A 10,451-nucleotide genomic window follows, 5' to 3' on the forward strand; every position below is an offset into this window, starting at 1 on the left:
CAAAGTCTGTTTCTAAACCAAGACAAACTCATGACATCAAAGGTTTTAAGGTCAGACTGAATTTCATCCAACTAGAGATTATAATATAGAAGCCAAATGAGTTCTAAAGATGTGCTTGAAATACAAAACACAGTCGAGTTGATTGATATCATGTTTGTAGTTTAGATTAAAACACCAGGTCTAAGAGATCCACAATGTGAAATATGTTTAGTTCTCACAAAAGCCACACTTTTTTTTTCAACGCTTTTATGTTCAACTTGGTCCTTAAAACAATGACTGAAATGTAGCATAAAAAGGCGTTTGCGTTGTTAAACCAATGCGAAAAGGGGAAAAAGAAGTAATTCAACATCTGTAGAAAAGTGTGTACAAAACGTTTCAGGCAAAATATTTGTAAAAATACTTTGAAATATCAGATGGGTTCAACACTTTAAGTACAGCGGTGTCTTGTAAGGCCATTTGAACTTCTAAAGGGCAGAATTTGAATCCATCACTGGCCAATTGTTGTGTATTTGTGTTGAGTGCATTTTGTTTGTAACTTTTTCCTGGAAGTAAAATGCTGGACCCATGAGTTTTGAGAAGAAAGGCAGCAATGACCAACAGCGTTTTATGGAGCATCTTGTGGTCAAACCTCCATGGACAGTGGCCACATGACCCTTATGGAAGACTGACCCAGCACTGACCCAGCAGTTGTCACCTCTGCCTGGGCTGCCTGGGGCTGAACGCCTGCTTCCCTCTGCTTAAGCCCTTCCTAGAGTCCACGTTGGGCGCCTCCAGCGACAGTATCCTCTGCTGCTTGTGTCTCCCTTTGGCCTCGGTCTCTGAATCACTGAGTTCCAGGTCGGGACAGTAGCCATCGCTGTCTCGTGTGCCTTTATCTGTGTGTCCCGCAACAGCTTTGGCACATAGTCCTTCTTTACTCGGTCCTTTTTTGGACAGTTTTTCAGTGTTCATGTCTTCTGTTGCCCGGACTAAACTGATTGTAGCCTCTTTGAACGACTTCCCGAAATGCTCGATTGCAACTTTTCGAAAACTAGCCTTCTCCAGTGCTTTGTTTGCTTCCGTGTCACTTTTCGTTTGGCAGGAGTTGTCCTTTTGCGCAACGTAGTTCTCCAAAACCCCATTCAATTTTGTCTTGCATCCTTTGCCGTCTTTGTTATGTCTTCCATTGGACGAGTGACCTTGAAGAGCAGCGTGCAGAGTTAAAGGTTTACCAGACGGCTTCATCTTTTGGTTTGATGAAGACAAGCGGCCATTGGAGCGCTCCTCTTTGCGATTCCGGGTGTGGAACAGAGGTTTGCCCTGTCCCAGCCCCTCTCCCAATGCCTGCTCGCTCACATTTAAACTGTTGTCTAGACTCAGTGGGCCATTGGCCGATTTATTAGTGGAGTTTCCGTTTTGACTAGTGGATTTGGGCATTTTGAGCTTCAGAGTTATCCGAGGAGGATGTCGAAAGAGCGTATTCTCCACAGGGAACGAGGCTGGAAGACCTGCAGACCAATGTAAAACACAAGTCAATACATAAGGAATAATCAGAGCAGTTTCCTTTATAAAGCTCATCTCTGTAAAGCATGATAAACACACACCCAAACAAACAGTTCAGAGCAAAAACGCTATAAAAAATCCAGTACTGTCAATTATTCTCTCATCTTTTATCGAGCTTTACAATGACTTATTTTATTCTGCCCTGCTGTGACAGAAATGGAATGATTTTTGACCCAGAGACCTGTTTTAGAGTGTGAACTCTGGTTTAGTGGTACAATGAAGCTGGTAGATCTCTATGGCAACAGGCCATGAACTCATAACCTGCTCTGGACCAGGTTAAGAGCTCAAATAAAATAACATGACTTTTTGACCAATCAGGGATGAGAATCCAGCAGCATAAGCGCTGATGCATAAGCGATGATGCATTCTCTTTTAGATCAAGAACAAGAATAAATCATCATTTAAATACACTTAGGCTTATGCAGTGACACGAGATGCAGTATCCCATGATCTCTAATCGTACTGCATCATTACATCAGAGACATGCCATTAAAACCGGAATAGAATGATTTAGTATGTGCGTCTGCATCAGAACGGTTCATTCAGTCCGTGGCATTATATGATGTGTTATGTGTTTCAGGTCTGGGTTTGTCTCTCTGGGAAAGAGAAACAGAGCACCTCTGGTTTGGTCTTTTTAGTCTTTAAATAAAAGTGATTTAATGTTCTTACCTGCTGAGAACTCCTGGTCAATGAGTTTGACGTGAAGACTGAACATCTGCTCCTGAGCCTTACTCTGCAGCAGCTTCAGCTTCTCTCGACGACTCACCATGTAGCACAGGTTCCTCACCTGAAACCCCAACACCAGTCTTACTTCTGACAATATACACAGTGTTTCTGACAATATATACAGTCTTATTTCTGACAATGTACAGTAAACCCTCGCTATAACGCGGTTCACTTTTCGCGGTCTCGCGGATTTTCATCATGCATTGTGTTCTGCATTCTGATTGGCTAAACAGTCTCTCCGCGTCTTCTCTACCTGTGTCAATAACGTTATGGATTCATATGTACACGTACGTAAAACCGCTAGACAAATTGAAGTGTGAGAGGCCGGTGAGAGCGGCGCGTGAGAGGCCGGTGAGAGCGGCGCGTGAGAGGCCGGTGAGAGCGGCGCGTGAGAGGCCGGTGAGAGCGGCGCGTGAGAGAGGCCGGTGAGAGCGGCGTGTGAGAGGTCGGTGAGAGCGGCGCGTGAGAGCGGCGTGTGTGAGAGGCCGGTGAGAGCGGCGCGTGAGAGGCCGGTGAGAGCGGCGTGTGAGAGGCCGGTGAGAGCGGCGTGTGAGAGGCCGGTGAGAGCGGCGCGTGAGAGGCCGGTGAGAGCGGCGCGTGAGAGGCCGGTGAGAGCGGCGCGTGAGAGGCCGGTGAGAGCGGCGCGTGAGAGGCCGGTGAGAGCGGCGTGTGAGAGAGGCCGGTGAGAGCGGCTTGTGAGAGGCCGGTGAGAGCGGCGCGTGAGAGGCCGGTGAGAGCGGCGTGTGAGAGGCCGGTGAGAGCGGCGCGTGAGAGGCCGGTGAGAGCGGCGTGTGAGAGGTCGGTGAGAGCGGCGCGTGAGAGCGGCGTGTGTGAGAGGCCGGTGAGAGCGGCGCGTGAGAGGCCGGTGAGAGCGGCGTGTGAGAGGCCGGTGAGAGCGGCGCGTGAGAGGCCGGTGAGAGCGGCGCGTGAGAGGCCGGTGAGAGCGGCGTGTGAGAGGCCGGTGAGAGCGGCGCGTGAGAGAGGCCGGTGAGAGCGGCGTGTGAGAGGTCGGTGAGAGCGGCGCGTGAGAGCGGCGTGTGTGAGAGGCCGGTGAGAGCGGCGCGTGAGAGGCCGGTGAGAGCGGCGTGTGAGAGGCCGGTGAGAGCGGCGTGTGAGAGGCCGGTGAGAGCGGCGCGTGAGAGGCCGGTGAGAGCGGCGCGTGAGAGGCCGGTGAGAGCGGCGCGTGAGAGGCCGGTGAGAGCGGCGCGTGAGAGGCCGGTGAGAGCGGCGTGTGAGAGAGGCCGGTGAGAGCGGCTTGTGAGAGGCCGGTGAGAGCGGCGCGTGAGAGGCCGGTGAGAGCGGCGCGTGAGAGGCCGGTGAGAGCGGCGTGTGAGAGGCCGGTGAGAGCGGCGTGTGAGAGGCCGGTGAGAGCGGCGCGTGAGAGGCCGGTGAGAGCGGCGTGTGAGAGGTCGGTGAGAGCGGCGCGTGAGAGCGGCGTGTGTGAGAGGCCGGTGAGAGCGGCGCGTGAGAGGCCGGTGAGAGCGGCGTGTGAGAGGCCGGTGAGAGCGGCGTGTGAGAGGCCGGTGAGAGCGGCGCGTGAGAGGCCGGTGAGAGCGGCGCGTGAGAGGCCGGTGAGAGCGGCGCGTGAGAGGCCGGTGAGAGCGGCGTGTGAGAGGCCGGTGAGAGCGGCGTGTGAGAGGCCGGTGAGAGCGGCGTGTGAGAGGCCGGTGAGAGCGGCGTGTGAGAGGCCGGTGAGAGCGGCGTGTGAGAGGCCGGTGAGAGCGGCGCGTGAGAGAGGCCGGTGAGAGCGGCGTGTGAGAGGTCGGTGAGAGCGGCGCGTGAGAGCGGCGTGTGTGAGAGGCCGGTGAGAGCGGCGCGTGAGAGGCCGGTGAGAGCGGCGTGTGAGAGGCCGGTGAGAGCGGCGCGTGAGAGGCCGGTGAGAGCGGCGCGTGAGAGGCCGGTGAGAGCGGCGTGTGTGAGAGGCCGGTGAGAGCGGCGTGTGTGAGAGGCCGGTGAGAGCGGCGCGTGAGAGGCCGGTGAGAGCGGCGCGCGTGAGCTTCAATGTTTTATGGAGTATTTCATTGTATAATAACTGTAAAAAATAAAAGGTTTCTACTTCGCGAATTTCCGCGATAAGAGGGATCACTGTATACGGTGTTTGTACTTGTTGTACTACAGTGTTAAGTAGGGCTTTATTTTACTAATCAATACATCAGGCTGTTCATTTTAAGGGCCAAACCAGGGATGACACAGCAAACATTGCTTCTGAATATTTCGAAAATATTTTCTGCTCCAACGATGAGAAAATGTAACATGCAATTGAGCCAAAAAAACACATTTGTATGAAGCACATTTATATTTACTACAAAACTAAGCTAGAAGAGAGGTTCTGATTTCATTAACGTTAAACTAAACTTTCCTCAGTAAGAATAAAAAACATACTACTATAAATACTGTAAAAGTCGGGCTATAGAGTGCTCCTGAATATAAGACACACCAAGGAATTTACAAAAAAAAACATAAAAAAAAAAAAAGTACATATATAGGTTCTAACATGACATATTTACAGTGATGCGGGGCTCGTTTCATTGCGGGGCTCGTTTCATTGCGGGGCAGGTTCTAAAATGCAGAGCGCCGTATCACGTGTTGGCGCTTTGCGTGTTGTGTTTAGACCGTCTCAAGTCAGTTCCTCGTTAGAATAGTTTCTACGTGAATATGAGATTGTAATAAAACACACAGAATTTTAAAGCTTAACATACAGAGAACACGACCCCGAGGCCGTGGAAAATCTATAAATTAGCCACATCGGGTTCAAAGTGGGTGAAAAGAGTACTTTGACAGTAATACAAATGGTTGTGCTGTAAAGAGCTGTAAAGAGCATTAGTGTGGCCGCTCACCCGCTCCAGGTCCTGCCTGAGGTGCATGAACATCCTCATACGTGTGTGGATACTGTCCTCCTGCGGCTGCAGCACCAGGTTCTCCTCTTCTTCTGCAGGGGGCAGCAGGGCTTTGTTGAAGTTATTTTTCCTCTTGAGTTTCCAGTATTGATAGATGAAGTCAATCCTGCGTTCTGATAGGCAGAGGCTTTTGGCCAAGTCGTTTGGTTGAATGAGCGTGTAAAACTCCTCCTCCAGCTCCTGCAGCCTCTGAGCACGCTGCCCGCCCTTCACCGCATCGCTGCTGGGCTTGGGCCGGACTGGGCTCAAACCAGGCTCCGCAGACTTGGGTTTGCTGTGTTTGAGGCAGAAGGATTTGAATTTGACCTCGTCCCCTTCATCCAAGATGGTCTTCATCTCGAGGCTGTGCTCAAAGGCGCAGGTCACGTGGAACGGGATCGTGCAATTCTTCACAGAGCACTGGAAAACAAAGCTCCATTAATCCTGAGGAAAACTAACAGATAATAGTGTTTTTGTATCAACAGCAAGTCGCCGGGTTTAAGCCATGAACAAAAAGTTATTCTTATACAGCAATACATATAGAAGGGAAACAACATTTTGTCATTAGAAGTGAGTCTCACCTGTATACATGCACCTGTCTTTATGTGTCATAAGTGAGTCTCACCTGTATACATGCACCTGTCTTTACGTGTCATTAGAAGTGAGTCTCACCTGTATACATGCACCTGTCTTTGTCATTTTGTCATTAGAAGTGAGTCTCACCTGTATACATGCACCTGTCTTTATTTTGCACAAGCTGCAGATCAGAGACCAGCGACTTGGGGGGATGTGGGACACTTTGGTGATGGGCTCCATCCTCTCAGGACAAGCAATGCTCACCTGGGAAACAAAAATAAGGAAGATTTTTAAAAAGGTGAATTGCAATAATAGCTTGGCAGTGTAACCATTTTATCACAGTATAAGAAAAGCTGATATGAAGAGCAGTCAGAACAACCTCTGGTATCCACAGTGCACAGCTCACATGGCCCCACTTGGTCCCGGCCCGTGTGGCCTTCATAGCACCTCCTTTCTTTGGACAGAGCAGACACTGAGGGTCGATGCCCAGGACACAGGTACGACACAGCCAGTTCCCCATGGGCACTTTAACGATCCCATAACAGGCCTAAAGCACAAACTGTGATTAGAACACAAAGCACCAAAATATTTTCACCTTCATTTATAAGCCGCTACTTTCCCCACTCACGGAGAGTCTAATTTATAGATTTTGACTGGCTAACGGCCCCCGGGGGCCCTCTAGCATGAAGCGCAAGCGTTTGGCACACTAGAGGAAGACTGTGTTTTTGGTAGAATCTTACTGAAGATGTGAGACAGGTTCTACTCTAACAATGTTTAAATCTATTGTTTTTGACTGACTCTTCTCTTTTAGAATATAAATTGTTTTGTGATTTCATTAGTTTAGACAATCAGTTGGACTGATTTAAAAGGGAGTTGGACTCCGAAAACACGTTACCCTTTGTGGCTAGGTGTTTTTTATTTTATTGTATTTCTGTTTCTGTAATTTCTTTGTGATTTGAATGCATTTTTCCTGCTGTGAAGAACTTTGAATTGCCTTGTGTATGAAATGTGCTCTACAAATAAACTTGCCTTGCCTATATTTAAAGCTTCAAAATGCTGTGTTTTATTACAATCACTCATATTCAATAATGTGTGAGTGACTCCAGACGTGGAGAAACGTAAAGAAACATGGCTTATTGAGGCGTGGCCCGTAGATGTAGAATTGGTTGGTTATTCAGGAAAAGTCCGGTAAATGCAGCAGGGCTGACCTGGTGCACACAGATGTTGCACTTGTCACAGAAAACCATGTCGTTTCCCTCTTCGCTGTCGGGCGAGCGGCACACGTCACAGATCACGTCCTCGTCATACTCGATGCCCAAACCCTCCACCGTCTCGATTGCGTGCTTCATGTTGTCGTGACACTGGCGCTCCAGCGCCTCTAGGGTGCGCTCTATTGTCAGCTCGTCTATGGGCTCCTCCCCTGAAATACAGTAATCCAGTTAAACCAAAGCGCTTTTTTTTTAAATAATTATTTTTTTGCACTCATAACTGTCAGACTCGCATATTTGAGCACAAAATATGGCTATTTGTGCGTCGCTTATTGGTTCCACCCCACTAACAGGAGCCACTAGCAAAATACTTGTATTTATTGAATACTTAAAAAGGTCCTATGTTTTATTTATGCTTTTTTAACTTTAAAACGAGGCAAAAGCTACAGCCATTAGCATTGATGTCTAAAACATGCATAAATAGGACTTTTACCCATGCGTGTTAGCTCCATGTTGAGGCTGTGGAGCCAGAACAAGTCGGTCTCGTCCAGGTCGTATCGACACATGGACTCGGCCAGCTCACGGATGTTCACGTAGCCCGGCTCCGTCAGGTCTGGGTTTGAGCACTGGATGTATTTCTTCTTATGACTGTACAGAACCTCTTTGGATTTGTCTGCAACAGCTCTGGAAGAAGAACAAACAAGTGAATAAAAGCATTATTATTAGTAGCATCGCAGTGTTTATCCCCAAAATGTGATGCTCGAGCTATGGACCTTTTTCAACGTATTGTGTGAGAAATAATTTGGAAATTGTATTGATAAAAAATGTTTGCAGCACAAACTGGCAAATCTTTAGTCAAACATTACATGGTAATTCCAAGTAGAAAATAAGAAAACTATCGACTTTGTACCAAGTTGACAATAAGAAACCATACCTCAAAACATTTCTGATCAAAGTTTTGGTGTGAAAAATGGCATTAAATACCTGAACCTCTTTGAGTTTTCTTTAAGAAAATACTCAAATGCCCCAATCACTCTTGACGAGCACCAAGTAAGGCGCTGTTAGGTCGTGACATCCATTTCCAATTAGCTTTGAGGCCCTTCAGGTGATTTCTAATACTACAGCTCCCATAATGCACTCCTCTCTAGCAGGGCCCCTCCCACACTGTCAGCGCAGCACATGGGGCGCAGCACGTGGGGCGCAGCAGCAGAACTCAAACCCCAAACCCCACCGACACCACCGACAACACCTCAAACACCACAGAGTGAGAGGAATAAGACCGGGCTTCCAGTGACATTCAAACTTCCCACAACAAAGAAACAGAGGAAGCTACAGGAACAGACAATGCACCTACATTTATTCATACTTCATGTCTCAAACCCTATAACACTTTATTTGATCAAATCGATCTAAAGTTTGCAGATATGTTCATAAATTCCAGCTGAAAATATATTGGCTTAAGCTGTGGCCTTTAACACCTAAAATGCAAACGGTTTAATGAAAATGTTCCTTCCTCTGCAACAGTCACATTATTCCCTTTTACAACAGGTATTCTCCTTTTAAATAACCCTCATCTGCTCATCCTACTTTTATTTACTTGTTCAATCCCATGGGCCCTCTGCCCTGCAGAACGTGACATAAGACAATATAATACAATGGCATTTTGTGTATCCATAGTATGATATGGCTTTATATATAGTCTAACATAGGTTGACTCTGTATCGTTGCAGTTACCTAACTGAGGGCTGTGGGATTGTGTCTGGACTGGCCAGGACCTGGACGCCCTTCTCCCACTCCTGCTTCCATGAGTCAGCCAAAAGGTAGAAGTCCTCGGGGTTAATGTGGTAAGAGTCCGGCAACTTCATGGCACTGATCAAGTCTTTTCTGAACACCTTCAAAATAACAAAAAAGATACAGATTTTTTGTTACGTCTTAACATTTTCAGTGAAGTCAAGTCTTCCTCTAGAGATCATCTTTAAACCCTGGAGCAGGTTAAACATCACAGGTTTAAGTGGATAGGACTGGACACAAAAGTCAAGAGTAATGACATCTTAGCTTCACAATGTTGATTTAGTGATTTACTATATGTTTCATAAATCGTATCCTCACTTCAGCCGGTTTCTTCTGGCTGGAGGCCGGGGTTCCCGGTTTACTGCCATATTTGTTTGAGGAGCAGAAGGAAGTTGAGGGACCTGGAGAAATGAAAACAGCTAAGTTTTATTATTAAATCTAGATCATATTTTGTAACCATTAGAAGACTTACTCTCATTGTCAGAACTGTCACTACTGCTGAAGGACCTGATGCGTTTCATCCTGTATCATCCTGCAGAAAAGTGACTGTTACAAAAGGGACAAATACAACTGTAAAACATGTTCTTATTTCTATGTTTGCACAGTATCTTTTGGATTTACAGGTTCAGCGCTGCAAAGCTTGTACAAACAACACTGGATTTAAAACTAACACAACTCAAATCATTTGGGTGCAAAGATCCAAGACGGCAACAAAGGGTGGACAAAATACTAAACTGGGAGCAAGTCAGCAATCCACTTTTATTAATATTGTATGACTAAGTGCTTTAAATGCCAGTGTGCTGTGACAAATGTAGAACGCGGTAAAGTGTTGATACTGCAGTTTTTTTGGTCTTGTTATGTCCAAATGCAAAACTATTTCAGTCCGTCCAAAAACTCACCATAAATTTCACATGGAAGCGCATGCTAGTAGTTTTCAGTCCATTTTCATCTGCATCGTTTCATGCCTGCGAAAACAGAGTAGGATATATCAGGTTTAAAGTACACGGCTATAAATATAAGCAAAGTATATAAAGGCAAGATGTTTGTACATCATGTCCCGTTGGCCTATAAAACCACTGGGTCAAACCTGGCATTACGGTTGTAGCTGTGAGTACAGTGCTCCGCTTCAACAGACAGGACATGCCTCACATTCCCCATGAGGAAGGAGCACGAGGGGGGAGACATCAACTTATCCTGCTCCATACCATAGTCCCAATGTACAGGAACAGAACCTTTCATCTATACAAGGAACCCACCAAATTCAAACCACAAGATGAAGAGTAGCACTTTATTTCAAGCCAGTAAAGGAAATATGTACAAATGTAAAAATCAATATCCCGTCTTGTCTAAAATGGTAGGTTGTTGGTGAATTGTCATTGAATTGTGCAATAGGACTGCAACTAGCGATCATTTTAATAGTTGGTTAGTCAGCAAATGTTTATAGGACTATCTTAACCAAATAAAAGTTAAAGTTAATTATTGATGAAAAAATGAAACGGTTGACTGAATAATGCCACCGTGTTGTAAAAGGGAATTTCTGTCTGTGTCTTCAGAGTCTGTACAGTCCAGATAACGACTACACTTATTTTTATGGTCCATACAGGCATAAGTCGTCTATAAATTGTTGCCGTCCAAATGTGCAATGGTGAAAAACTACAGCACTGGATATGCACTTTGTGTGCATCACATCGGCTACGAGCTTTGTTTTCTTACTATGTATGAGGCATTGTCC

The 10,451-nt window shown here is 46.7% G+C and overlaps 1 protein-coding gene across 2 annotated transcripts; it reads right to left on the reverse strand.

The window, feature by feature from the left end:
* Nucleotides 1–301: 301 nt before the first annotated feature.
* jade3 (jade family PHD finger 3) lies at nucleotides 302–9,684 on the reverse strand. 2 transcript variants are annotated; one of them, XM_072438445.1, is made up of 11 exons: nucleotides 9,619–9,684; nucleotides 9,192–9,251; nucleotides 9,038–9,120; nucleotides 8,663–8,820; nucleotides 7,422–7,612; nucleotides 6,929–7,140; nucleotides 6,100–6,267; nucleotides 5,868–5,984; nucleotides 5,106–5,564; nucleotides 2,212–2,329; nucleotides 302–1,487 (listed from the first exon to the last, which is right to left on the reverse strand). In XM_072438445.1, exons 2-11 carry the CDS (start codon nucleotides 9,238–9,240, stop codon nucleotides 691–693), a joined length of 2,352 nt encoding a protein of 783 aa, XP_072294546.1. In that variant the 5' UTR covers nucleotides 9,241–9,251; nucleotides 9,619–9,684; the 3' UTR covers nucleotides 302–690. The 2 variants fall into 2 exon arrangements, with proteins under 2 accessions (XP_072294546.1, XP_072294547.1); XM_072438446.1 differs by having other exon boundaries at nucleotides 9,192–9,265; nucleotides 9,615–9,669.
* Nucleotides 9,685–10,451: the final 767 nt, after the last annotated feature.

This window comes from Eucyclogobius newberryi, unplaced genomic scaffold, assembly GCF_026437365.1.
Source record: "Eucyclogobius newberryi isolate DKJ021-1_F unplaced genomic scaffold, fEucNew1.0.hap1 SCAF_9, whole genome shotgun sequence".
Taxonomy (NCBI): domain Eukaryota; kingdom Metazoa; phylum Chordata; class Actinopteri; order Gobiiformes; family Gobiidae; genus Eucyclogobius; species Eucyclogobius newberryi.

Excerpts from the sequence above, each read along its gene's own strand:
- jade3 (XM_072438445.1), bottom strand. The coding sequence starts at position 9,240 with ATGAAACGCATCAGGTCCTTCAGCAGTAGTGACAGTTCTGACAATGAG. Across the intron at positions 9,121-9,191 it reads TGACAGTTCTGACAATGAGA|GTCCCTCAACTTCCTTCTGC; the intron begins GTAAGTCTTCTA and ends TCATTTCTCCAG. Across the intron at positions 7,141-7,421 it reads CATGGAGCTAACACGCATGG|GGGAGGAGCCCATAGACGAG; the intron begins GTAAAAGTCCTA and ends ACTGTATTTCAG.